The 27,470-nt window shown below is 42.3% G+C and overlaps 1 protein-coding gene across 17 annotated transcripts in view; it reads right to left on the minus strand.

Moving 5' to 3' along the window:
- sif (still life) overlaps positions 1-27,470 on the minus strand; it is a 92,716-nt gene that overhangs the window by 10,624 nt on the left and 54,622 nt on the right. For 9 of the 17 annotated variants that reach the window (XM_064690102.1, XM_064690104.1, XM_064690103.1 and 6 more), the window contains 15 exons: positions 26,142-26,324; positions 24,203-24,403; positions 20,072-20,299; positions 18,846-19,032; positions 14,903-15,017; positions 12,840-12,991; positions 9,250-9,434; positions 5,498-5,668; positions 3,908-4,102; positions 3,674-3,782; positions 1,272-1,451; positions 1,067-1,204; positions 822-979; positions 376-744; positions 78-309 (listed from right to left, as the gene is read on the minus strand). In XM_064690102.1, the coding sequence (XP_064546172.1) occupies positions 78-309; positions 376-744; positions 822-979; positions 1,067-1,204; positions 1,272-1,451; positions 3,674-3,782; positions 3,908-4,102; positions 5,498-5,668; positions 9,250-9,434; positions 12,840-12,991; positions 14,903-15,017; positions 18,846-19,032; positions 20,072-20,299; positions 24,203-24,403; positions 26,142-26,324 (2,803 nt within the window). Of the gene's footprint in view, positions 1-77; positions 310-375; positions 745-821; positions 1,205-1,271; positions 1,452-3,673; positions 3,783-3,907; positions 4,103-5,497; positions 5,669-7,396; positions 9,086-9,249; positions 9,435-12,839; positions 12,992-14,902; positions 15,018-18,845; positions 19,033-20,071; positions 20,300-24,202; positions 24,404-26,141; positions 26,325-27,470 lie in introns of those variants that run through there. The other 8 variants (XM_064690105.1, XM_064690101.1, XM_064690095.1 and 5 more) reach the window with 3 other exon arrangements.

A 27,470-nucleotide genomic window follows, 5' to 3' on the forward strand; every position in this document is an offset into this window, starting at 1 on the left:
ATGTGCATGTTTGTGTGTCATTAGCATTATTTGCCAGGCACGTGAGACGCCCGCAATCGACTGCAGCTCAAACTCACCTGTCACATCACCCAGGGTCTTGCTGCGACTGCGAAAGCCGCCCGGCTGCTGCAGCTGCTGTGCGTGTGAGAGTGGCACATAGTGCACCACACCGGTCATATTTGGCGGCAGCTCATCGCCCTCCTGGCTGCCTGACAGATTGTCGTAGTCAATATTGCCGGCCGAATGACGCTGTGAGCCGGACTTCTTCTTTGGCTTGCCCAGCGTATGAGAACCTTGAACGATGGTGATCTGAGAAAAACAGCGAGTTTAGCAGCTGGCATTGGGATTGGGTATTATAAGTAGCTGTTAGTTTACCTGCTGCTTGGGCCGCTCCAGCGTTTGCGAGTTGCCCGCATAGCCACCTAGCTGGGAGGATAGACCCGAAACGGAACCCGAGCTGCCGCCAAAGTTCTTCATGGGAATTGACATGTTCCGCACGCTTTCGCGTATTATTTGCCTGATCGTCTTGAGGAATGCATTGCGAAAATCGGCGGTGCTATTCGACAGCACATAGACCTTCTCAGAGCGGCGCTGCAGCTGCGAACGCAAGTGTATTAGCTCCCAGAGGAAGTGCGAGTCCATGTCCTTGGCAGAGCTGGCGCGCACCTGCACCTCGGTGACGGGTATTAGCACCTGATACCGTATAATTTCGACCTCGTTTGGTGCATTTTTGCTCGAAACGCCCTGTGTACGATAGCGAGCATGAGATTGGACAGGTTTGACAGGGGAGAGGGGGTAATTATTCGTGGTGATTTACTTACCATTAGCTTTTTCTTTTGACGCAAACGCTCTTTGCAGAGGAACACAACCGCCGATTTGAATACAAAGCACATGGCATGCAGTTCCAGGCCTTTCTTGATCTTGCCCAGAAAATCGGAAATGTTTAGCCACTCGACGCCGCCATAGTAGAGCAAATCGCCTGGGAATGCGCAGCATTGCGGGGGAGGAGCATTTGCATTGGCATTTGAAGCTGATGTAGCTATTGAATGCTTTTGCTGTAACCCACCTGGACTCAAATCGATTGGCTGCTTGCATGACTTCTGATGCTGTCGGAATAGATGGTCAAATATAGCGCCATATTCCTCATGGATGCGTTGCATCTCATTTATGTGCTCCGCCACCTTCTCCATGCCCTTGAGCGCCTCTGTTGGGTTAAACGAATGGGTTGTAAAATTGCCATCAGTGTGGTGGGTTGGGTGTGGCATACTTACCGCAGAGATGGACGTGCTCGTCGGCGCGCGTATCTGTTAGATTACGCATCTGCTGCAAAAGCAGCGGATACTTGAGTATGCGCTGTATCGGCTTGATCAGATACGATTCCAAGGTGCTGCTGTGCTGCTGCTTGGGATTGCGTGCAGCAAGGAACTCCTGCAGCGCATGGTTGCCCTCGTCTGCATCAAATGAGAAAATTGAGAAGTTTAACAATTGCAGAAATTGACACAAATTTGGCAAATGATTTGATTTCAGTGCACGCTTCAATTGCCATTAATTGCGAACGTTGTTAGAGGCCCGCACTGAAGAGCCCCGAACCAGGGCCAGAGCAGGTGACACAGGGATAGGCTACACGTGCGCAACGTTGACAAGAAAATGTCATTAACTTGTTCTTATAGTCAGCTGAGAAGCTTTGATAAAGGCCATAGTCAAAGCCTGTCTGCTGCACGGATTTGCGTCTAATGGCTGCTTTCTCTACCTCCCTCCCTCTCCCATCCTGGGCACCTATTCCTGCTTTTGCCAGCCTGCCTGCCTGCCTCCCTGCCTGCCTGCTTGTAACGAAGGCACTTAAGTGCACTTCTTGCTATAATTAATTATCCTTTCAACATTTTGCATAAAATTGCATGAAACAGCCAAGCGCAACAGCAGCAGCTCGAGTATCTGCCGTAGCTAAAGCTGAAACTTAAGTTGACACACTGTGCTTCAGCTCCTGCTTCAGTTCCTACTCCAGCTGTTGTTGCTGCTGCTGCTGCTGCTGCTCCTGGCAGTAGCTTTGACTTCCATTGATTGCAAATATTGCAAATTTGTACCTCGACGTTTTGCTGCTATTGTCATTAATCAGCTACTTTGTTATGAAGTTGTAAAGCATTCACCACATCTACAACACTCACTTTCATTCTCTTTGTTCCTTGCAGAGGGTTTTATAATATTATCAGGTATTGTAGTTATAAGTATATCTCAGAGTCTTTGAAGTCACCTCCAGTCTGTTTCCATGCCAACATATCTTTAACTTTGAAACTATCTTCACGAAGAGCTGTTCAGTATCATCCTTTATATTATAAAGCTATGAATCACAAATTAAGTTCTTGAGTGATATATTATATTTTTTTAAATATCATTTATTTATATACTATATCATATAGCTCTTATAGGAACAATCGTGTCATTTGCAAGAAAGCTCCATTAAAAATCAGTCAAAATATTTAAAAATTATATTGAAAATCAATTGCTTTAATAGCTGTCAAAATAAGGGTATTTCAACTGCGGCATACCCGGGCATATCTGGTACGCTCTTGTTTGCTCTCTTTTCCATCCGTTTCTCATTTGTGGCACTTGTGTTTGCTCGAGTGTTTTTAAGCTGCCACTAAGTCTAATTTAATTATGACATGTTGTCGCCTAAGCCAGAGTCTGGAGTCTGCAGGTCTCTCTAGTCTGCACTTTTTCTCCTATTCCCGTGTCGCAGCTGCTGCTCCAGCTGCCTTTCATGGGGACACTGCCAGTGGCAACAGCGCGACATAGTTTTTGGCAGCCCTGCGCGGTCCCCATTTGCGAACGTGTCATAATTCTACAAGTTTAATTAACAAAAGATACTTGACAGCTTCTGTTGCTGCTGCTGCCGCTGCTGCCATGGCATGAATATGAATATGCCACGCCTTGCCGCGCCTGCGCCTCGTATCTTTGCATTTGCGGTTGTAATTATTCATTTAACTTGCAAATCATTTAAAGGCGCGGAGGCGTGTTGCGAGAGTTTCGGCAGCCGCAGACAACAATTGAAGCGCATAGTTTGCCAATTGTTCGGAACTTGTCGCTTGTTTGACTTTTACAACTTTCACGAACAACCCACCACCGCTCCCCGAACCATGCACCCACTCGCATCAAACTTCAAACTCAAATAGACTTTGACGCTTCACGCTGATTGCAATAGTTGAACTCACACCAAGCACAAACACACACACACATCCACACACACACACATACATAGAAATGGCTCATAATATATGTATTTATGCATATGGCAAACACTTTTCTTTTGATTTCTCACACGTCACGTCCACACATTTGCCTCTCAGTTGCGTTCGCTTTGGTTTTAAATTTTATCCCCATGCAAATTTTTGTACAAAACAACCTACAAGCAGGCTGCAGTTTTTTATAGCGGACTACCAGGCGTATGCGAAGTCAAATGGAATTGTATCAATAACTAAATTAAAATACAATATATAGACAACAGAAATCATATTAGAACAAAATTTTGCGATTTCATTTTCGTAGAAATAGTTCATGAAATTTGAAAAGTTAACTTAATTATAATAACATTTTGAATGGAAATCTATTCAGTTTTGACAAAAGCTTGGTATCTTTGGCAGTTGTATGAAATTTAAAGACAATTGATATGTGTACTTACTTGGATGCAAAACTTTTTGGGCCTTGCTGTGGCTGGCACAGAACGAGGAGTACAGCTTGAAGTGATTGACATAATAGAGAAAAGCGGAGCCGATTGCAAACAGGACGTTCTGCAAAAATCAAGAAAACACACAGATATTAAACATTACGAATATATATAAAAAATGTATTTAAAAGTGCAATTAGACAGGCAAGTCACGCACTGGCAGGAACTCGGAAGGGAACTGGAACTTACCCTAAACTGACCGCAGTGCTCGAATTTATTGAATTCCGGCTCAAGTTCGAGCGCCTCCTCGAGATTCTGCAGGAACTGGCGCTGGAATGTGACAATCTCGTGTATGTTGCCGAAGAGCGCATTAATTTCCGCATTCGATAGAAACGTTTCGCGTTTCATGGGCTCCAGATAATGCTCGAGCAGATTGTTCAAGTGCTGCATACGAAAATAATTCAAACGTTGTTGTTGTTCAATAAATTCAAATTTGTTGACACATAAAAAATGAAAAATGAGAAGAAAGCAACAACACAAAAAAAAAAGATGCATAAATTAAATTAAAAAATCAGCAGCAGTCGCCCAAAAACGACAACTGCCCACAACAGCAGTGCCCTGCCCCCCTCCAACGAGCTCCCAGCTGGGTTGAGCTGGTGACCGGTTCCTGGTGCTCTGGTAGCTACCAGAACACCAGAACTTTTTAGTTTGCCAACGCAGAGAAGCAGAAGAAAATAAAGTAAATAAAAATATGGGCGAAAAAACTGTAGCATAGCCGCAGGCGCGCGCTTTCATTTGGAACAATACTTCCGGCCAGCGGATAGAGGGAGGGTGGAGTAGAGTGAAGGGGGAGTGGGCAGTCGGGTTACAGCGAGAGATAAGACTCGCCAACGTTGCGGCAGCGGCGCGGCGCTTTACATAATTTCTAAATTATAATAATTATTTGTATGCTTCCTGGCCAACTCGGGCGGCCATGGCTTAAAGCCAGAAACATAGCCGCATGGTTAAAGGATTAAAATTTGCATTTTTAATTGCAAGCCAGGACTAATGAATGGAATGTGTAATGTTGGCCAGCAAGGACAGCAAGAAAGTAGCCTTAACTTTGCTTTCAAGAAGTCTAAATACCCTGATAGTTTCTTGCTGTGGCAGGTGTACTATAAACTAAGGTAGTAAATAAAGTAGTCTCTGATCTGAACAAGTTTTGCTAATAATATGGCAACTATTTATCTGATTTATGTATAATTGCAGCAGACGGACGAGGCGGATAAGTCAAATTTCTTTGACGCTTAGAACTCGGCTTATAAGTATTATATACCCAACCTGCAAACAGAGTTTAGGCTGAACCGATTCCTAGCCGGTTTCCCAACTGATCTTTTACTATATGTTAAGCCCTGAATCGAAACAATTGCATAGAAAAGAAAAATAGACAAACCGATCCAAAATAAAAAACTAATGAGACAGAATTAGCCGCATAGTCAAAATATGTTTGCCATTTATCTAACTAGTTGGAAATTTTGGCTTTATTTAACTTTTAGCCCGCATCTTGTATATGAGAATATTTATAGCGTGCAATATTCTCAGTACAATGGGCAATTGTCTATTTAAAATTTAATTGATTCATTTAAAGTTAAAAGCAAAAATATATATATCCCCAAACAAGGTTTACTTCAAGAACCGAAACTCAAGGCAGCCCCTTTTTTAGCCCTGATCTATACATATGCTTTTAATCTCATGCTTAATGACAAATTGCAAATACCTGCAGCAAGTGCATACAAAAGTTTGTCAACAAATTGAATAGAGTGTGAGCATGGGCATGGGGTCTATGACTCTGGTACTCACCTTAACGTAGGTGCGCTCCGTGTCCACCAGCTCCATGATGACTTTGCGCAGTTTCTCGGCATCGGTTAGTTGGCGCGACGGTGTCAGCGCTGTGGTCGAGACCGACGATGTGACTGAACCCGTGGGGCTCGATTTGCGTGTTTCCTGAGGTGAACGACAAAATCCGGTAACCTTAACAGGTCAGGGTTCGGTTGGGTTGGTTGTTGATTGTGTTGTGTTGTTGTGTTTGTTGTTGTTATTATTGTTGTTGTTGTTATTGTTGCATGATGAGGATCGTGAAACGAAAGAAACGAAACGAAAACGAGCGAAGCGACCACACAAAAAAGAGACACCAAAAATAAATGACAATAAACAAAAATGAAGTTAGCATGACAGAGATAGATAGACAGCGATAGTTAAGAACAGGACATTGGAGTAGGTGGGCCGGTGGGTCGGTGGGCGTTAGACGTTGGGTGTGGCAGCGGGTCAGGGGGCTGTGTCCCGGGTCAAACTGTTGGCATGGCTCGTTCGGCTGCTGCTCTGGTTCGGGGTTGGTTTTATTGTGCAACTCGCGGCGGCCACTTTAAACAGACAGACATAAACGTAGCCCCAGCGTCCACGACGTCAGCTGCGGTTCTAAATGACTGTCACGTCCTTGTCGTAAGTCCAAGTTGGGGGCGCCGTTTGCTTGTTGTAGTTGTTGTCGTCGTTGTTGTTGTGTTTTGTCCTCGCCAAAGTTGTTGCTGCTGCTGGTGTTGGTGTTTGTGTGCGGTTACAAGCACATTTGGCACTGACAGTTGACGCTTGACGGTTGACATAGAGCGTGTGTGCATACAACTACACCAGACAAATACACGCGCACACACACACACTCACAGACTTAACCACACAACCGCATTTTGCATAAAGTGTAGAGGTGCGCAAATCTTCAGCCTTCTTATGTCACTTGCACAGTGGTTTTAGGTCTCTCAGCTTTTCATTTTTGTTTAAGTCTTCTTTTTATTTATTTGATTTACTTATTTTTTTTTTTTGGTTTAACTTTTGTTATTATATTTATTTTGTTGTTGCTGCTTTTTGGCTTAGGCAAAAGTGTTAAATGGCGCGTTGACCGGAACTGAGTTAAATTGACTTGCCACGCCCAGCAAAATATTGTCCGAATTTGCATTGTAAATGCCTAAACAAATATTTTTATACGCCTTACGGTGCCTGGGAATGTGTGTGTATTTGAGTGCTGTGCAATTTGCAAAAGGTCAAAGTTTAAATCAACAGAGCGGTAAACAGCAAAGAGATAGACACAAACAGACACAGACACAGACACAAATACAGACAGAGACAGGGATTGAGAGCTGGCGCATAAGCCTTACCACTGTACTTGACAGCGCTCAAAATGCGTGTTGTTCTTCAAGGAACAGACGGCCACTGGCGATGACAGCGTGATTGCGTCAAAGGTTTAAGTGGGCGCTGGTTTGCACTTGAAGATATCTGAGATATTCATTTAAACACAATTGAAATTTAAATATCAGTTTCAAGCAGATGACAGCCAAATTCAAATGCTCAATAATTAAATACTCAATAAACCTAATTTTAAGTTATCTTTCAGCGGCAGTTTCTTACGAGTTTCTTCAATTTTTCTACAAATTGTATTCATTCAATATGCAAAGAATAAATACTTGTTTCAGCTGCAGTTTCTATTGGTTGCTGGCGCCATCTGTTGGCTGCATGCTTAAGCTAAACAGCCGTTTCCGGCTAATGAAAACATTTTTCCGACTGCTGTTTGAAATGAAAATAAACAGCCGGAAGCTATAAAATAACTGTAAGTTTTGTTGATACTGGTTACTTGCGAATATTTAAAGCTAGCTTTATCTATCTATGAATAAAGTTTAGTTAATTGATATGCAAATTTGCATTTTCCTTGAGAAGTTACAAATTAACCGAAAGTCAAATTTTATTTGTCACTTGTGTACTTTTTATAGCTGGCGCCATCCATTATCCGAAATGCAGCCACATTTTATGGCAGATTTATATTTGTCTTCAACAATTTTTGCGTTAACGCGAAATATGGCTGGAAACCTCTTTTGCATATAGATTTTAAGCTGAACTTTTTTGTCGTGACTGACAGTTTTGTCACGTTTCATCCCTAAAAACACACAAACACACACACAAAGACACGCAGAGGCACACTTGAAGACTTTGCCATGTAGTTGCAACAACAATCTCATGAAATTTCAGTTGTCATTGTTCGTGCAACATTCAGTTGAATTGTTCTTGTTGTTGTTTGTTGTTGTTGTTGTTGCTGCTCGTTGGCATTGTGGAAGACATTTCACTTTTATGCAGTTGCACTTTGTGTATTATTATTTCCTTCTCTCTCTTGACGTTTCTTCTTTGCTGTTGTTGTGCAGCTTGTTCTTGTCTACTTTTAACTGTTTTATTGTTCTGCATTTCTTTCAGTTGCAACGTCGACGGCTGCGTCGCTGATTTGCATAAGCGGCGTCGGCAGCGACGGCGGCAGCGACCCAAAACCAACAAAGAGTAAGACACAAAGGGCCATGGGCGGGAGGGGCGGGGCGGGGCGGTGCTGGGGTGCTGGCTGGCATGCCGTGGCGTGGGTTTAGTGCCAGGTGAGCGGCTGAGGCAGCCTATGGGCCAGCTGCTGAGTGCCAACATTGTTGTTGCTGCTGCAGCTGTAGCTGCTGCTGGCGTCATGCCCCAAAGATGAAAAATTTGAAAATTTCTTGAATTTCTTGGTGAGCTGCAGCCGCCGCTGCTGCTGTTGATGCTGCTGCTGCTGTGCGAAATGTCAACTTGAATTAAAAGGATTCTTATGTAACGCCCTGACTCTCCAGTTGCTGTCTCGCCTGGCAGTTGCATGTGTGTGCGTGTGTCTGAGTGTGTGTGTGTGGCTCGGTCTCAGTGTGTTTGTGTGTCACAGTGTTCAAGTATCATTAAATGAAGTGGGTTTCTGCCAGTTTCGAGCACACTTGGGTAAAGCATATCCAGAAACAAAGTGCATTCTGTGGCGTCTTTGCGTTTCTTTCTCTTGTCTCTTGTCGCTTCACTCGCTCTCGCTCTCGCTGTCGCTCTCTCTTTCTCTGTCGCCTGTCTTTCATAGCTGTTGTTGTGAATATATCCTTGATATTTTTATGCCAGCACATTTCTATTTGTGACGTTTATTGTTTGGTGACTTGCAAGCAACAAGACCCAATAGGCCAAATTTGTGGCACGACATCTTGAGCGTCAACCAGCTACTGACAACCAGCTGCAGCTCGAAGCCCTCTCAGAGACTCGCAGCTGCTTACCAAACCATAACGGCCCCATATGAAGTCCCCGGTCCGCCGTCGTCTCATAGCTTTAGCAAATTTCAAATTGTGCACATTTCAATCAGAAGTGCACAAACCCCCAGCCGAAGCTCAAACCACTTCGCCCCCCCACCCTTGCCAACCACACGCCATGCGTTGCCGCCTCGTGTTTGGCGCTCGTTTTAATAGTTTCCGTTTCCGCTTAGCGAGTTCAAAGCAATTGGAACTGACTTTGCCCGCTGCCTTAGCCGGTGTCAGCCAAGTGCCAAGTTCCGTTCCCAGCGCCGGGTTTGAATGTTCTTGGATGTCAGGTCTAGGGGTCAGGGTATTATTTTTTGTTAATTTTTTTTCGGGTTTCAGGGCAGACGGGTTTAACGTGTTTGCGTTTTGTTTCTTCTTGGTCATGTTTATATTATATATATAGGGAGAAAGAGACAGAGCGAAAAAAAGGGGACAGACAGAGTACTAGGCACTTACTTGTTCCGCGGTCTTTAGCAGATTCTCAATTTCAAAGCTGCTGGTGCGCGAGGTTGGCTTGGCCACGCCCAATGCCGAGACGCCGCCGCCTGCGCCAACTGCCAATTGCGCCACAGTTGGCTCCACAAATGAGGGCGCCGGCGAGCTTTCCGCCTCCGGTGAATACAAATCCTTGCCAGTGCCATCTAGAGTAAAGGAATGTATTTGTTGGATAACAGTTAGTTATGTTTATTATTATTAGTTTTTGGCTAGCCCATAATTAGTTGCCAGTTGCCTCTGGGCAATAGTCTGCCTGCAGTTGTTGTTGTTGTTGTTGCTGTTAATGTTGGCGGGGGGCCAGTTTTAAAGTTCGATTAAGCATTTTATTTATGTTGTTGCAGCTTGTTTGTTAATTTTAAATTCCATGTTTGCGCAATAAAAAGCAGCAGGAATTTAATACTTGCGGAAATGGCGCCCAAAAAAGAAAGCAGCAACAAAAAAGAAAAAAATAAGAAACAAGGAAACAACAAAAACAACCCAGCCAGGCGGCACAAAGCTGAAAGTAATAACAACAAAAATACTGCCAGCAGCCAGGAACAGCAGCAGCAGCAGCCACCAAGCAGCCAAAAACAACAGCAGCAACAAGAATAACAACAACAGCCACAACAAGCTGTAATGATTATTGCTGCTATGTGTTTGCCACAACGTCCACACAAGCAAGGCAGAGCGAAGGGGCATTGCAGAAGGTGGAGCATGCAGGGGCGCATACACGCAACACACACACGCACACACATATGCAGGCGCGGCAAAGATTTAACCAACAAGAAAAAAATTTATGGGCCATACACATGGCATGTATACATATGTAAGCAGCAGTATGGCTATATATAAATACATATATACATGTGTGCGTGTGTGTGTGCGTGTGGGTCGGCTTATGTAGTGGTAGTTTTGGCAGCGCCAGGAAGCGTTTAAAAATCATGTCCTTGAATGCCGCCACCGCTGTCCCCTTGGCCACGGTCTGCCACATGCAAATTGGTTACAACAAATTTTATGAACATTTTGCTTCAAATTTGACACCACATACTAGCTAGGCGCGTGTGTGTGTGTGTTCGTTCGTGTGTGTGAGATATTGAAATTGCCGCCTTATAAATTTCAACTTGCGGTCTTCTTACAAATTGCACGTAGTGCTCCAAGGCAGAGCTAGGCAACAAATACAACAGCAAGAACAACAGGCTGGGGCTAATAACTTCTAGACGTGGTTCGTTCGTTGTTTGTTGTTGCTGCTGTTGGTCATTTAAACGACCAAGTCGAAAACGTGCATTGCCCATAAAGTCTAGAGTTTTAGTGGCTTTACTTAAACTATGATGTTTTTTTCGGCGGGGCCAAGGAGCACAACTTTATGACGCGTGCCGAGCTGGTAGCTATTTGCCAAACGTGAGGCTGTTAAAAAGTATAGAATGCTTTAGGGTCAGGTGAGCAAGTGCCACCTGGACGCTTTTCTTTTTGACAGCTATTGATGGCTCAAAGATATTTAACCTACTGGATTATATAAAGAGATGATGTTGCGCACAAGCTGGCTGCTTTAAAAAAGTGAGCTGACATCGAGCTGAGATACTTATAGCTTGAAGATAATTCTCAAGATTTGTGATTTACAAATTTAATTTTATTGCTGTTGGCTGTCATATGATAAAGAATTTACTCTAAGCCAGTTAAGAGCTAACATCTAAGACTTCTCGAGACGTTCACACAGTTTTACAAACAGTTATCTATAGCTATAGCTACGGGGGCTTGAAACGAACCGATCTGGAATTCGAATTGGTTGTTAATAAAGAATAAAACTTTAAGCAAAAGCTGTTTTTAATAAAAGAGCCGAGCTGAAAGGCGATATAGCTTTGAAAACGATTTGCCTTTAAAACTGTTGAAAATCTACAGCAAAACTACATTTCTACCAGAACCTGGATGGATGACGAGCCAAACTCCAATGCAGAAAGTCGGTTCGAACTCTGAACTGAACCAGCGACAATTTGAAGCTTGGTTTGCAGCCCTGATACCCACTCAATTATCTGCAACTGCTCTGATACAAGTACTTCGGGGGACTTCAAGGCACTTCAAAGGGAGCTAATTGTGTGCCTTGGCTCGTGATTAAACAGCATAAAATATGATAATTAAAATTGTTTCGATTACTCCGCAATGCTTGTGGCTCTTTCGTTAATTGGTTTGCACAGCATAAAAATTGTGTAACTCTTGACCAGCGCATGTTGTGCATGTCTACAGCTTGCGCTTCTCTGATTGCAGTCTTCAGCAAATTGTGCATTTAATAAGCTAAAAGTGCTTCAACATCAAGTTGCATGCCCCTTGCTGCTGCTCCGTTGCCCAAGTTCCTTTCTCTGTTTAATTGCCAAAGTGAAATGTAATCCAGTTTTTTTTCTTTTATATATACGCTCTACCCTGCACCCCAAGCCTGCGTCTGCCCCAACTACCATTCATGTTGAATGGCAAACGATTTTTGTTGCATATGCCGCCATATCCATAACCCATATGCCACAAATGTCCGTTCGTCAGCACACTGAGTATGTGCGAACGTGTGTGCTGTATGTGAGTACTGTATGTGTGTGTGTGCCAAAATGTGGAATATGGTACAAAATACGCAACGCTCACACACAACCAATACATGTGCCAGTTGCATGCGAGTCGTTTAATTTTTGCTACATCTTTTTTTCTACTTTTTTTGTATTTTTTTATATACGTTCTGTTCTTGTTGTGTGTATTTTATTTTAATTCTTTTTTAGTTTGCTGTGCCTTTTAATTGTTTGCCGCATAAAAATGTTTCATTTTGTGTATAAAATACACACACGCACACACACATCTGTTGTACTTGTTGTTGTATTCTGCGTTTGTTGGTTTTTAATTGTTTTGTGTTCTTAGCCACTTCGGCTTTTTGAGTGCACTGCAGCGTGTGTGTGTGTGTGTGCGTGTATGTGTGTGTGGTTGTGTGTGTGAGTGCAGTTTGTAATCCTGTAATTATGTAGTTGTTGCTGAAAAGCGAAACGACTGCGTGTGGCAAGCAGGCAGGCAACTCCCACCACACACACAGACACACGCACACAACTCTGCTTGCTGCTACCCTTCCGCTCTCTCTCACTCTTTTTCACTCTGTCTCTCTTCCTCTCGCACACGGTTAGCATGCTACTTATTGAAGTAAATGTTGTTGCTGTTGCATGTTGCATGAAGCACTTGCAACATGCATTTAACAAAAAATATAAATTACTTTAATGAACTTTAGAAATTCGCATGCGCGCCGGAAATGCGCTTTACGTTTCCGCTGCTGCCGACACAGTACACACACACATCTAAAAAGAGAAAGAGAGCGAGAGCGAGAAAGGCACACCGCACCTTAACCACAACAACAAGAACAACAACGAGCACAACTGCCGTGATTAGTATGCTTTTGTTGTAGCCGTAGATGTATGTTGTGTTGCGGCTTTTAAATGTTGAAAAACGACGTAAACAAAATAAATTCCACGCACAGTTTTAGTTTGAAGCCAGACCAAAAGTATTTTTAGGGCTTTGTGTATAGAGAGAGGGGGTGGGTGGTAGTGGTTACTTACTCCAACCGGGCGCTGGCACAATCAGTCCAGTTATCATCTCCTCGCTCATCACTGGCGGATCTGTTGGCGGCGGCGGGCACACCAGAGAGTCAATCATATCGTCCGTCACACGCATAATGCCTACTAGATCTGGCGGCTCGGTGCGTGACGAGCTGCAAAACAAATATATAAAATTAAAGCTTTTTTTATTTATTTTTATTTTTTTTTAAATTTACATAAATTTTTATTAAATTTGAGTTCTGGTTGGGTTTGCTTTGCAGTCGTTTTTTTAAAGCAAACACCTGGCTGACCTTTTTCTATGTCAGTGGCAAAAGATGCGGAAAAATGCTCTCCAACGTGCATAATTTGAATGGGATTTGAGCAGGGCACGGGGTACGGGGTACGGGTAACGGGCGGCTTGTTTACTGGGCATGGGCTACAGTTTGTTGCCTCGCAAACGCTTAGCACAAAAGCCAATGCGGCCATAAAGAGCAGCTAATTAGGCTATCAAAATGCCTGGGTCCGCGACTGCGACCGTAGTGGGGTCGTCGTCGCAGTAGCTGAGCCAAGCAAGCGCCCAAAAAAACCCCCAAAATCTACACCCTACGCTACCCCAACCCATGTTACCCCTACTTTAACCCTGCCCGCAACAAACCCACTCCATGAGCTGCTGCTGCTGCCGCATGGAGGGAAGTGGTTAACGTGTTTCTGTTCATCTGCGGCTTTAGTTTTGTTGTTTGGACTTTGTCATGAAAATTGAAAAGCGAAATATTGAAAGCTCGGAAAATTGTTGGTCGCTGCCATTTTTGGTGCTAAATTTTACCATTTTTGATTTGTTGCCAAACAATTTTTGTCAGTGTGTGTGCGTGTGTTGGTTGTGTCTATGTGTCTATGGGTTGGCTTCATCCAACTGCTTATCAAAAATTTGCTAAAGCTTGTCAAATGTTGACATATTTGGAGGTTTTTCTATTTTTTTTTTCTTTGCGTCATTTTGAAAGTTTTTTATGTGCGGTATTTAATATTAAACGAGCATGTTGGCTGCCATAGAGGTTGGGATTGTAGCAGACACAATTTTGGGGTTGCGGGAGTTGAACTTTACAAGAGAGCTAAATGTTAAAATTTAAGATATATATACTGAGCATGAGTTTGCTAAAAATAGGCACCGGACTAGTGATACAAGGTCCCATTAGAAAAATTTAATTGATTTTTCGAGTGCCATAACAAAGCCGGAGCTGTCAGAAAAATGCACTATGGAGCCAAAGGCAGTATATTTATTATTTATTATATGCATGTGGTTTAGTTGGGCTGTAATGGACGTTATTATTTTTTTTAAAAATACCCTTGAAGCTATTCTATTTGACATAAATTTAATTCAGTATTTTTCTGAGAAATGTTCTCTATTAAAAAGTGCTCATGTAATACATGTCCTTTCATAGTTTCATAGTTCATTATTTAATTTGTGTAAATCACAGATAAATACAACAATTACTTTCGTTCTTGTTGTATGTTTTCTCTTCAATATATATAAACTTTAATATATGAATAGTCAAAGCTACCTCAACACAACTTTAACTAAGGTTAAACGCTTATTGTTATTGCACCGCATTAAAGTTAATTCCAAAATAAAGCACAAATTTGACGGAGCTGGTTGCCATTTTGTGTGCTATAGATTTAATATGGACAGGCTGCATAGAAGCAATTGTGTAGTTAATCTGAGTGTAACCAATTGTTATTGTAACTGATCAACTGAGGCACTAGTATGACGGTAAATGGCATTGTAAGTAAAACAATTGCTCGCTAGCGGCTAAGATAGTTAATTAATCTGTATATCTATTTAAACAATGGGCAACCACATCGAAATACGTCAATAGCAATGTGTGTATTGTCAATAGAAATAGAAATGCAGGGCAAAGTGTGTGGGCAGAGGAGTGGGGGGTTCTGCACTTAACTTGCATTCAAGTCAACAGATGTTTGCGAAACGTGCGAGATGCAGACAATTTACAGGCAAAACCACGAACAGGCAGCGACAGGGATAGGGACAGGCACAGGGACAGGCAGGAGCACAAAGGACTAAAGCAACTTACCGCATCATCATGCTGAGCGATTGCTCCTCCTGCAGAACGCTCTCCAAGTACATCATATCTAGATCAGAAACAATCGCGCCATTGATGACCATTATTTCGTCTCCTTTGATAATGCCTGTGCAATGAAATAAAGACAGAAACTGGAGTTAAAAGCAAGTTATGTTACGTTTATATCTTAACTATTTTATAATAGATGCATAGCTAGAAGGCGCACAATGTAGCTTTGTTTTTGCTTGAGGTAAAGAGAAATTTAATAGATGCGCGTTGTTATTGTGTTTGTTTGCTGTGGCAAAGGGAAGTGGGCGGCGGGGCGTTGGGTTGGATGTGGCAACTGTAACAGCATCAATTGTGGGCGAGGCAGTGACATCTTTCGTTAAGATAAGCGCCCATGTCTTTAGCTAGCGATAAAAACAATAACAACAGCATTCTAGGTTTCGCATTGTTCATGCGCCACGTTGCCAGTTTAATGTATTGCAGCTTTTCTAGCTCATGTGTGTGTGGGTGTATGCGTGGGTGTGTGTGTGTGTGTGTATCTGTGAGCATTTTCTACAACATTTATTTCGACCAGGCAGCTGCTTCATTTTTGTTTTGTTGCACGTTATCAGTGTTGTTGCAGCTGCAACAACTTCGACAGATATGCACATGTGTGTGTGTGTGTGTGTGTGTGTGTGTGGGTGTGGGTTGTTATCTGCCAGACAGTTGTGTATTTTATGCAAGAGTTTGCTGCACCTTGAACCTGCTGCCAGGCAGCAGCAGCAACTCATGCACAATTTTTGCATTTGTTACAATTTCAAATGGATTTTGCCATACTCTTTTTTTTTGCCAGGGAATTCGTTACGTTTACGTTTACGTTTCGTTACGTTTTGGTGTGGATTATTTGGCTTTGGCTTTGGCAGCACATGCATTAGACAAATATATACTCGACTTGGTATTTATTTTGTTTATTTTGCGGTTACCCTTTTTTCCCCTCGTTCTACTTTATCCTTTTTTTTGGTGGGGAGAGGTGGGAGGCTGCGTTGACAACAGCTTTGTTCTTGGCTTGAGCAAATTGTTATTTCATGTTTGCCAAATACTTTGCCACGCTTGTTTTTCAACACTCGAGTGTGCGGCATGCAACTTTTGTGCACATTCTGCCAGCAGTTGGTGCAACTTTAGCAGCAGTAGTTGTTGCTGCCGCTGCTTCTGCTGCTGCTGCATTTGTGGCCATCATTATTATGGATGGCTCGATGGCTGCTCGACTGCGTCTGTTTGTTAACTGGAAAAAGCCAAGCAAACAGGCGCTGAGTCACAGTCGAGAGCTGCCAGTTGCCAGTTAAGAGTGGCGTGTGGCATGTGGCATGTGGCATATGTGTGGCAAATTGCACTTAAAGCCAACGCGCATTGATTTAAGGCACTAAATTGTTTTTGTGCGCTCATTAAAGCCCCAGCCCGAATTCAAAGACATTTTGGGGTTTCAATTAGCCCAAGAAAAGTGGGCTGCCACAGCATTTGCATTTGCATTTACTTCTGCTGCATTTGTGGTTGTCTCTGTTTTTGTTAAAGGCGAAAATCGGGCTGCCAGCTGCCCAGCGCTGACCAACAAATGCCCTTAAATTGGTCCTTGGCATTTGCTAATAGGCAATTAAATCAATTGTACGTGTGCCTCTCTCTCTTTGTGGCAACTTTCAAGCTGTTGCAACCAACTGGCCATGTAAATTGAAGTGCTTAATTTATGCAGCCACACGCAGTTGTTCAGGTACAGTTTTCGGAACACCCTCAAACAACAGTTTAGGTAGTATTATGTATTATTTGTTGATTTCCCTGAATAATATCCTGTTATTGTCACTGTCATTGTGTTGTGTTGTGCGTGTGTGTTCATACAGATTATAGCAATTTGTTATTGATCGTTTCAATGCACATTTAGCCCTACTAAATATTGATGATGTCTTCTAAGAAGTTCGTCGTAGTTTTTATATTTGCAGCAAATTATAAAAATAAGTGCCTGCTTGGGCGCCATTTCTTTCAGTTTCTGTTCAAAATCGTCAACAATTTAAAGAAAACTTGCTTTTTAATAATAACAGATCTAAAACAACTACTAAGTCTTAAAGAGCCCATAATAACACAATATTTTTAATTATTATAATATTAATCCCTGCTCAGGTGCCATTGCCTTGGTATTTATATTGCGTATGGGTAAATAAATTATGTATGACTATTTTTGCACTTAAAATTTCACTTTAAAGTTAATTTCCATATATTTACAGAAAATAAAACAAGTCCCTGCCCAGGCGCCATTTTATCAATCCAATTTCATAAATAATATTGCGCGGAAAATAATGAAAGCTGTCATAACTTTCATGCAGCACAATATTTTTAAATAATTCAACAAAAATACCTGCTGGTTAATATAAATTCTTTAAATTATGGCTATACTGCCTTAAAGGTTAATTTTACGTAATTCCTTTCATTTATATTCCGCATATCTTGAAATTTCTGTTGTGCACCTGCATTGAAATGCAATTTTGCAAAACCAAAAGAAAAATAAACAAGTAAAGTCATTAGCAAATCTGGCACTTGCTGCGGCACTTTATTTGCTGCTCATTAAATTCAACACCCTGGCAAAAACTTGTCCAGTGGCATTGTTAACGCAGTTTTAAGCCACCAAAAAAAAACTAGAAACAAACAAAAAAAATAGGGAGGAAAAACTTATAGCAAATTATAAACTAACCGCCAGTGGCAGGGCTAACTTTTAAAGTAGTCGCGGACGGGCCTTGGCGCCTGCGGGTGCTGGGCGGGTTCATGTCTCAGTTTTTGCTAACGATTTTCGTGCACATTGTTTTATGGACTTTTGATTCGTTGTTGTCGTCATCGTCGTTGTCGTTGTCGTCGCCATCGTTGCCACATTCGCACTCCACGTGCTTAATGAGGTTTCCGCTGTGAAATTTTCTTTCAGGTTCATCACTTTTGCAAGTGCAGCGTTGCAGTTATCCTGCCAACACCTGGCGGGCCGTAGGGGCGGGCTGAGGTACTGTCAACATCAGGCGACATAATTTAAAGCGCTGCTCGAGTGGCATTTCGACTACAAGCACTTGACTGCAGTTCGCTAGCTGCGCCTGTGCGCCAGGCCAGGACGCATGCAAATGCCAACTTAAGTTGATTTTAAGTGATAGAAAAACAACAAGGTTGGCAAGGGATAAGGGCGGGTGAGCAACGACGTCTAAGATGACGCCCAAAAACCCTTTAAGGACTCAACATGGTGCTATGGCCCTGTGGCTGCCATTACAGGTGCATCCGCTTTATACACGCTTACCCACACACACACACACACACACACACACAGAAAGAGAGAGCATCTTCGAGTGCGCTGCTCATCATCAACGTGATGTCTGCTCGGTCACAAGCGCTGACTTTTGAGTTTTTATGAAGATGCAGCAGTTGCAGCAGGCGCAGTAGCTGGCCCTGAGGAGCTGCTATACAAACTGCTGCTCACTCCAAAGGCTGCAGTTGCTTCATTTCCAACTCCTGCAACTTCAGTGCACCACTTGACTCGCCTCTGTGCAACCAAAGCGAGTTTGCTTAAGTTTTGTGACATAAAAGTGAAAAGCATTTAAATATAAAAGAAGCGCAGTTCTTACACAAAAAAGGCGCATGCAACCGAGCACAATTGAGTGTTCGAGTGCGGCGTGGTGAGGGGAGGGGAGGCGGGACGCTTGGGCGTGCCACTTGATAATATCCTTTGCCAACATTGGGCCGCACATTGTTTCAGTCGGCGAACTGCGGCTGGCAAAGACTTAGTTGGCCTGGCAACGTTTTTGTTTGGCTGGCCGGAAACAGGAAATCATGATGTTTGCCCATTGGCATTGGCCATTTGGCATTTTGTGTCATAAATTGCAAGTGAGTGCACGGAATTGAGCTGAGCTAAGCAGCTGTAGACATTCGAGTGTTATTCCCCTTAAGTACTTACCATTGTGCATGGCGACACTTTTGTCCTCGACGCGGCTCACATAGCAACAGAGCTCGTCCTGCCGTTCGGCATTCTCAATCAGCTCCGCTTCCACCGAGAAGCCCCACATTTGCTCCAATGTGGTGCGCTGCAGCTCCACCTGGTACAGTATTTTCATGCAGACCTCCACAAATTCGTGATTATGTAGCTGCGGTTAAACAAAATACAAAAATTAGCCAAAAAGCCACAGTGCAAAAGAGCTAAAAATAAAAAAAAAAATGTTGAATTTTTTCTTATTTTTCCCTTCCTCCACACCCTTCCCAGTCAGCTTCAATAAATTTTGGCCACGGAAAGTTGTTTTAATTCGCAATTTATTGAGCAGCCAAAAAGTTTCGTACAGCTGCACTTTTGACCTGGCAATATTTACAGCTTGTTGTTCAGCAAAAACTTTTTTAGGGAGTTCTGCTCGCAGTTTTGTTGAAGCACTTTCCTTCGGGCGGGTGTTGGCTGACTTGGCAGTTTGAGAAATGGCATCCTTAGACTAATCGTCTGCTAAGTGGCCACATTTTCGGAGTTCAGGCTTGAGAAGGATGACATCTGCGAACGCCTAACATGTGTGTGGTATACACAAAACTGAGCTGATATTAATCAAATAGCCAAGCTTTTCGAACTTGCAAGCAAATATAATTTTTTAGCAAACAATTTTCAATTATATATTTCAATTTAATTAATTGAAATTGACACTAATTTTAATGGTTATTAAATTGTTTTTCAGATTACGGTGTCATTTGTGTAATTAAAATGGATTTTGTGTCTTAACACGTCCATTGCATTTATAATTGCATTTAATTGTCAATAATATTGTTGCATACTTTTAAGGGCAGTTATTAAAGTATTTTAACTGAAATTCAATCTCTGCTTTGCTCTAGTTGCAACTGTTATTTAACTTGAATCCTAATTCCAGTAAGAAAATCTCAGAAGTCTTTGGTAAATCCGAAACATTTGCACATCGTTTGTGGCAACAAATCGCATTTAATCCTTTGAATTGGTTCACGTTTCTTTTGTCGATACAAGAAAAACCCAACTCCTTAATTGCCCTTAATTTTGAGCAAACAACAAATACATGCGCAAAGTTCAAAGTTCAATCGAAATTGCCACCCACACACACAAACAGACACACACCCACAAGGCGAGTGGGTGTGTGCCTGGGAATGCTTTGTGCCGGGCTTCTGGTATAGGTTACTTACATAATTTTCAATCAGATCATTGCGATGTGGCACAAAGTAATTGTGATCCTCCATGTCACGTCGCTTCTTGACGCGCACAAAGTGCTCCATGGGATTGAGGTTGCGACGGGCGCAGGCGCTGGCAAGGAATTCCTCCACAGACATCGCGTCACGTAGATAAACTGTCGAGTAAGCATTGTCGGGCATTGCAACTTTGAAGGTTTTTTCCGGCTCGTCACGTGAATTCATCTGGAAAAAGGCAGAAAATTCGATTGGATAAACAGGCGAGCCAGGCGAACACACACACATACACAATGTCATTAAGGCTGTTGTTGGGACACATACACACGGAAGTGAAAATTGAAAAATAGCAAAAACACATTTCTATCCGAGCAAATGTGTAATGAAAAACGTCAGCAGCAGTCAGCCAGCAGGCAGTCGGCAGTCAACGGACTCTGACAGACACCATTTTGAAGAAAATTCTGTTAAAATGCTTAACGGCATCATCGTCTCTCTCTCTGTGTGTGTGAGAGAGATGGGAAGAGGGGAGGAGTTAACGCTAAAGCTGCAGCTGGAGGTGAAGTTGGCGCCGTGCTGCAGCCAACAGTTTGGCCAACTGGTAAACGAATCAGGCGCCCAGCTGCCAGTTGTTGCCGGCTGAAAATTGCATTTGTATTGGCAGCCTTCGACGATGGATTTTGCTGGCTGAATAACTTTGGCTGCCATTGCCGTTGCCGCTGCAGCAGGCGCCCCGAGGCAACAGCACACAGGTGTAATGCGTACACACACACACACACACCACATTAACTTATCAACTGTTGTGTGTGTGTACAGTTTACTGCTTGCACGACAATTGAATTAGTTTGGCAGTTACAAAACTCTCACACACACACACACACACACACGCGCAGAGAGAGAGACAAACTGGCAGCAGCAGCGACAGCGGCAGCTATGCCACATTTGCATGCACATCCGTCAGGCTTGCCACATGTACAGCAGGGACAGCAGCAGCATCAACTGAAAGGAATCTTTGCATTGCATAACAATTGGGCAACGTTGGCATCTTACTTTTGCATACATATATATACTTATAAGCACGTATATTTATATATGTATATATTCGCATATATGTTTATTGTGGCATATATCGCTTGCAAAGTCATTATGCCGCACAGTTGATGCCACACAGCGAAATCAATAATAAATATGCAATGCGTTGCATTTTTGGGTGTCAACTTTATATTCATATACAGGAAATGAAGGCATTTGTATTATATTGTCCTTTGTTGTTCGTGTTGTGGCTTGAACGTGATGTGAAATGCGAAGGCAACAGCTGCAGAGATTGCAAATTATAAATATAATCAAGTTAAAAATTCCCACAAAGAGAGAGAGAGACAAACAGACAGAGCGAGAGAGAGGAAGAGAGATTACCAAATGCAAACAATTCGCAGTATTTTTGTTTTTATGTCTGATAATTAAGAAATATTCGGAATACAAAAGACTCTTAAAAATCTCTGTGGAAAATATTCAATAAATTTGTGATTGCAATTTACTTTTTATGCTCGTTTACAAATGAAAACGGAGTATATGGGGCCTATGCAATGCTCGTCTGCCAGATAGTACTGAGTGTATATGGCTAGACCCGTTGGAGGCGTGGCAAATCGCCAAAATTTATATCTGCCTCAGTCGTAGATCAAAAGGAGCTTCTCAAAAGATGCAAAATAAATTTATCTGGGCTGGAAATCGGCAAAAACAATATTTTTTGGCTTGATTGAGTATACGCAGTCGGTTATACCCGATTGACATGTTTTTACTTGTTTAAAATTGAATAGCTTGCATATGTAAATATTTAAAATTTAAATATAAAAAATATACAGAATGCATTTCGTTTAAAATCAGCTAGACTTGACCGTTAAAGCCGATCTGGAATATATCAAATAATCTTCAAACTTTAATATTTTACCATTCAATTGAGCTCAGCGCAGTTTTTTCTTAGATCGCAGCTGCATCCGCGCAGCGCGGATTTTCAATAGCATTATGCAACTTTGCAGGAACTGTTTTAATTTTGAATTTCAGCTCATGTTGCCTGTGGCTGGGCGCACATTGAACTGTCGATTAATGAACTTTGGCTGCTTAATGCCACAACGAGTTGCACGCTGGTTGAGCCGTTGGTGTGGCACAAGTCAATTTTCAGTTGTCGCTTCGTTGCGTAATTCAATTTTGTGTCGTGATGCCACCTCTCTTCGGGCCAACTAGTATGGGCCAATTAAATGCGTCGTGACAAAAATTGTTTAAAGGCCATTTTCCAAAGAGTTTGCACTGCTCGATAATTGCCAGTTGCGAGCGCTGCCACCGGCGCTGGCGGACACCTTTAATTTGATTTCATTTCATTTTCAATTGCAATTTCAACTGCATTGCAGCTGACATGCTGGCAGAATGAAAAGCCACGCACACACACGCACACGCACACGCACATGCACACGCACACATACTCAATCGAGTTGACTGCGCAAAAAATATCAAGCAAATCAAATGCACATTTTTCAAATTCAATGAATTTTCAGCGCTGCATTTACAACGCCAAATCCAAGAGTCTCATTTTACGTTAGTAACGTTTTATATATATTTATATTTATGTTCTTGTTTTTACCATGAATATTTTTGGCTTCACTGGCAACGGCGACTGCAATTGTGCTGCGTTGGCAAATTTAATTGGAAATGAAGTGTGCACGCCCCTGTGAACGGGGGTGTGTGTGTATATATGGGTGTGTGAGTGTGTGTGTGTGTATCGAGTGCTGCGCACAAGATTATTTTGCCAATAATCGAAACAAATTGAATTTATGAAATGAATTTCATTAAAACAAAAAAAAAAACAAGTATATGCAAAAATGCCAACTCTAATTGAAGTTTATCAAATAAGCAGCATCAAATACATAACGAGTCCATAAATAAAACAACAAAAAAAGCATAATAAATTGAAAGAACGGACTTAATTCGTGTTGCTACATAAATGCAACCAACTAAACAACATGGTAAACTAATTTGAGTATTCTAGCAAATGGGCATTTTGACTTTCCTTTTATCCTTTTGGCATTGATAGTCTATTTATTTGTTTTGTTGTCAATATACGGGACACTCATTAAATGCGCAGCATATTTGATGACATAGCCAAAATAGCCACTGGCAGTGTATGAAAATCCACACATATTTCAACTTGACTTCAAGCATCTATTTCCGCAAATTGAGTTTATAGTTTAATACACTTAAATGGCTTTAAAAATGTCCGCTGCGTATACTTCATGCAATTTGCGGCTGTGATAATCTTAAGGCTAAGCACAAACTGCATTGCATTTGTTACTATTTTTGCATATTTCAATTATTTTCATTGCTATTTGTGTGGTTGGCTTCTAAATGAAATACCTAAAATTCCAAATATCAATACAAAGACTATTTGACTATTGAATGGGATGAAGAGCAAATAAAAAGCATTTAGCTGAAGAGCTGCATTTGTGAAATGTAAATTGTAAAACTGTTTTACATATTTGTGATTTGTCTGTTTGCCTTTGTCGAGATTAAACTGGCTTTTTAAAAGCGAACTACGTAACTTATGCAAATATTTTCAGAACTTTGGATTAGTTTTTTGCCGCTGTTGTTGCTGCTGCTGTTGCTGCTGCTGCTGCCATTTGCCTAATGGCTATCTAAAGAATCTTCCAGCCAAGCAAAACAAAAATTGGGTGTTTTTTCTGGCAGCTTCATAAATTTGTTTTTGTAATTCCTGATGGCCATTAAGTTTAAATTATAAAAGAAGCGCACACAACCACCAAACAAAAAAAAAAAGGACAACAATATGCTAAAAATACGCGACAGCGGTCAGCGTGGAAGTACATTAGAGAAGTCTGTGGAACGCTGGTGACACATTCAGCTGTCGTTCAGATGCGCATTAGCGCTCAATTTGGCTTTTAATGCCGTTTCCGCTGCCTTAAATACAATTCAATTATTTAAGCATGCTCACACACACACATAAACATACACACGCCCACTTCTCAAACGCAATAAAAATGAGCGGACAGAGGCGTCATAAAAGCGTTTCAAAAAATTGATATACTTTTATTACGTATACGAGCAGTGGGCTCAATTTTATATATAACTTACCTGCATGGAGCGGCGACTGGAGCCGCTATTGGAGCGAGATAACATCGGAGGTCGTCGCTTGGTGGCACCACGTCCAGCCAACAGATTATTGAGCAGCGACGGCGACCGGGCGCAAATGAAGGCATGGAACGAGGACACCGTAAAAACTCCCAATTTATTTAAAGTGTTCTTCGTCGGCCGCGACACGTGTGTGAGCAGTGACTGCAGTAGAAAAAAATAAAAGTAAGAGACATTACAATTTTAGATAATCCATAGAAAAATAATGCCCATAAATTTAAAACCAAAAATTGCTGAGTGTAAATGAACAGTTATCGAAAGCAAGAAAACCCACAAAGACTACTGAAAATGTGGCTTTAAAGGTTTCTGATGTTTAGCTACTCCTATTTGTATTCCCGTTCTGATGAAGAGCCAGAAGCAGGTGGAAAAGCGTTTACTGAGCAACTGGCTGATTCATTTTGGTCAACCTGACTGATATGACATAATTAATTTCATAATACATACAGACAACCACACAAAGTACATTAACTGGCTGAGTGTTTGTGTGCGTGTGTGTGTTTGTGTGTGTATGCTTGGCTGGCGAGTGTGCTGTGTAAATAGCCTCCGGTGCATGCACTTTCTCGTGTAAGTGGTGCTGTTGAAGTTGTTTGGGTTTTGCGGTTATTAATAATAAATGTGGTTGCTCTTTATGCGAGTAGCTGAGTTGAAAGCCCTGCATTTGCTGGCTGCCAGCCCCCTTTTTTCCCGTAAAACCCTGCACCTTCTCCTCTACAAGCCATAAAAAGCGCAATTAACTTGCAACCCTTTTCGTCACCCATCACGTTGGGTTGGCCTCGCAAATCTTTTTAATGCAGTGCAAAGTTCGAGCTGCTTGTGCTGCCACTGGAAGTTACCCCCAAGAGTGCCCTTTGACCCTTTAAGCTGCAGCTCATTTAAGGCGCTTAAATTGTGTTATGGAGATTAACTGTACACGTCTCGGATTCTCAACTAGTCCGAGCAATCGAAATTTCGGCCCACTGTTGCCGCCGCTCTACAAATAAGTAGGTAAAACCAATTATAGACAACGGGGCCCCAAACTCTCTGCTAAGAGCTGTAATCTGTGCCCTTTTTGTGGCTGGGGTTGCGTTTTAAGCTTCGTTATGGCTGTCTATGAGATGTTTTACAAGTGCGTTTTATCTTAGGGTCTAGGTGATTTTTAATCAACTTCTGCCTTGTTATAGTGTGTAAACTTTAAGAAGATTATGACAAGTCTTGTGGTTGATTACATGATTATTGAAGGTGGGTGCGTTACTTTGTTAGATATTTAGTTTTATTTATATGCGATTACGAAAGTCTGCTTAAAATGAATGTGAATGTTAGTGGAAGTATCTCCTAAGAAGCAAAAATATCTTCAAGCCTCTAAGTCTGTCTTAAATATGGTTTTTTGCACACCAAACGTGAATTGACTCTATTTAACTCGTTAAAATCTTTCCAATTCCTTCTTTAAGGACTTTAAATTCTCTTAACTTCATTAAAACTGAACCAGTTGTCAAGTTTTGTCGAGGCTTAACCCTCTAGCTTCACTTTGCATTTATAATATAACAGATTTAAATAGACTTGTAACTCTTCTTGCTATTCCTTCAGTTTCGAGTACCACCTGTTACTGGCCCCCTAGAGACTGCTGTTATCCTGTGCACTTGACAACTACTTTGCATTGAATAGCAGTTTCAGGTACGCAGTTTATCACCACAGAGACGAGAGCAGCTCCAGAACCATCAGCATCAGCATCAGCATGAGTGTCAGCAGCAGGAGCTAAGTAATTCAAATTGACGCAATCTCAGCCACGTTATGTGAACTTTCTGTGGCTTCCGTTAGGTAAAACAAATTGCGGCAATTGCCATTTTGCCATTTGGCGCTTGCGAGGGTTGTGGGGCTGGATGTTATAATCGTACGCATAACTCACCTTTGGATTGGGCAGCTCGCCGCTCTGGAGCGAGGCCATATAGCAGCGTAGTCGGAACTGTTCACAGTGCAGGCGCTCAAGGTTTTCCTCCCATTGCAAAATCTGTGCCTGAATTTGATGGCGCGTCTCCTGATCGGTGACAACTGATTGCTGCAGCTCAGCCATGTGCTTCAGCTTGTGATCCTGCAAATAGAAAAAAAGAAGGAAAACACAGAAAAACGACAGACATTAGACATGAGCAGACACATACATGCATATATTAAAGCAGTGTGTTCGTATTTGTGTGTGCTGTGTGTGTGTGGATTGTAGGGCAAGGATGCGGCAGTGTCGCACTCGTGACGGTTATGAAAGCATCTCTGGCATGGCATCATTAGCATTTCATGGCAGCGTCACAGCAACTACTGCTTGTGTTGTTGTTGCTGTTTTTGTTGTTGACGTTGATGTTTTTGTTGCTTTTGCGGTGGCTGCTGTGGCTGCCATTTGACGAAAATACATAAATCACGCGTCATGTGCAGCAGCATTTTTCGTTGACGCAATTCAAATATCTCTGGGCCCTGCTCTCCACACTCCAGATACAACCCTGCCGTTCGCTTTGGCTGCTGAAGTGCGTTGGCAATGCACCAACTTTGACACACACACAAACACACATGCATACACATACACACACACCGTTAGAGATACTTTGGCATCGTTAGCCACACACACGCACGCACACATATGCAACACATGCCCCTGTTTTCATTACAAATAACGTTTGACTTCCGCCGCAGCGCATCCCATCCGCATCAGCAGGACGCTGTAGAGGAGCGGCAGCAGGATACCCTTCCTAGTTTAGCCTGCTTTGCCCAATCCAACCACCCTTCGTTAGCATTGCCAGTGCCATTGCAATCCCACTTTCACGTGCATTTATACACGCTTCCATAGATTTCATGGAGCACGTGATTGTTTCATTTTGGTTGCTAGACTTTTTTTTTACTTTGCAATTGCAGTTGCTGTTGCTGTTGCTGTTCTTGTTGCTATTGTTATGGTTGCTGCTGTTGGTGCTGTGTGCTGCATTCAGCTCGTGTAAGCTGACAATTATTTGCAGATGCAGCTGCCGTTGCAGTGGCGGATAAAGTGGGCGTTGCCGTGGCAACAACAACCTGAATGGGCACTTTCGATGTTCGACATTTTAATGAATGTGTACACATAAACAGTAGCAGCAGCAGTACTCACACACACAAACACACACGCAATACACATATGTAAATGTATTTGTTCGCCGGCTTACACAGGTGTCTGCGTAAGCGCGTTGCGTGTGAGTGTGTATATATGCGAGAGCACGCTACT

Source organism: Drosophila montana, unplaced genomic scaffold (genome assembly GCF_035044405.1).
Source record: "Drosophila montana isolate Dmon_TW-CO22-7 unplaced genomic scaffold, ASM3504440v1 contig_3231_1, whole genome shotgun sequence".
NCBI lineage: Eukaryota > Metazoa > Arthropoda > Insecta > Diptera > Drosophilidae > Drosophila > Drosophila montana.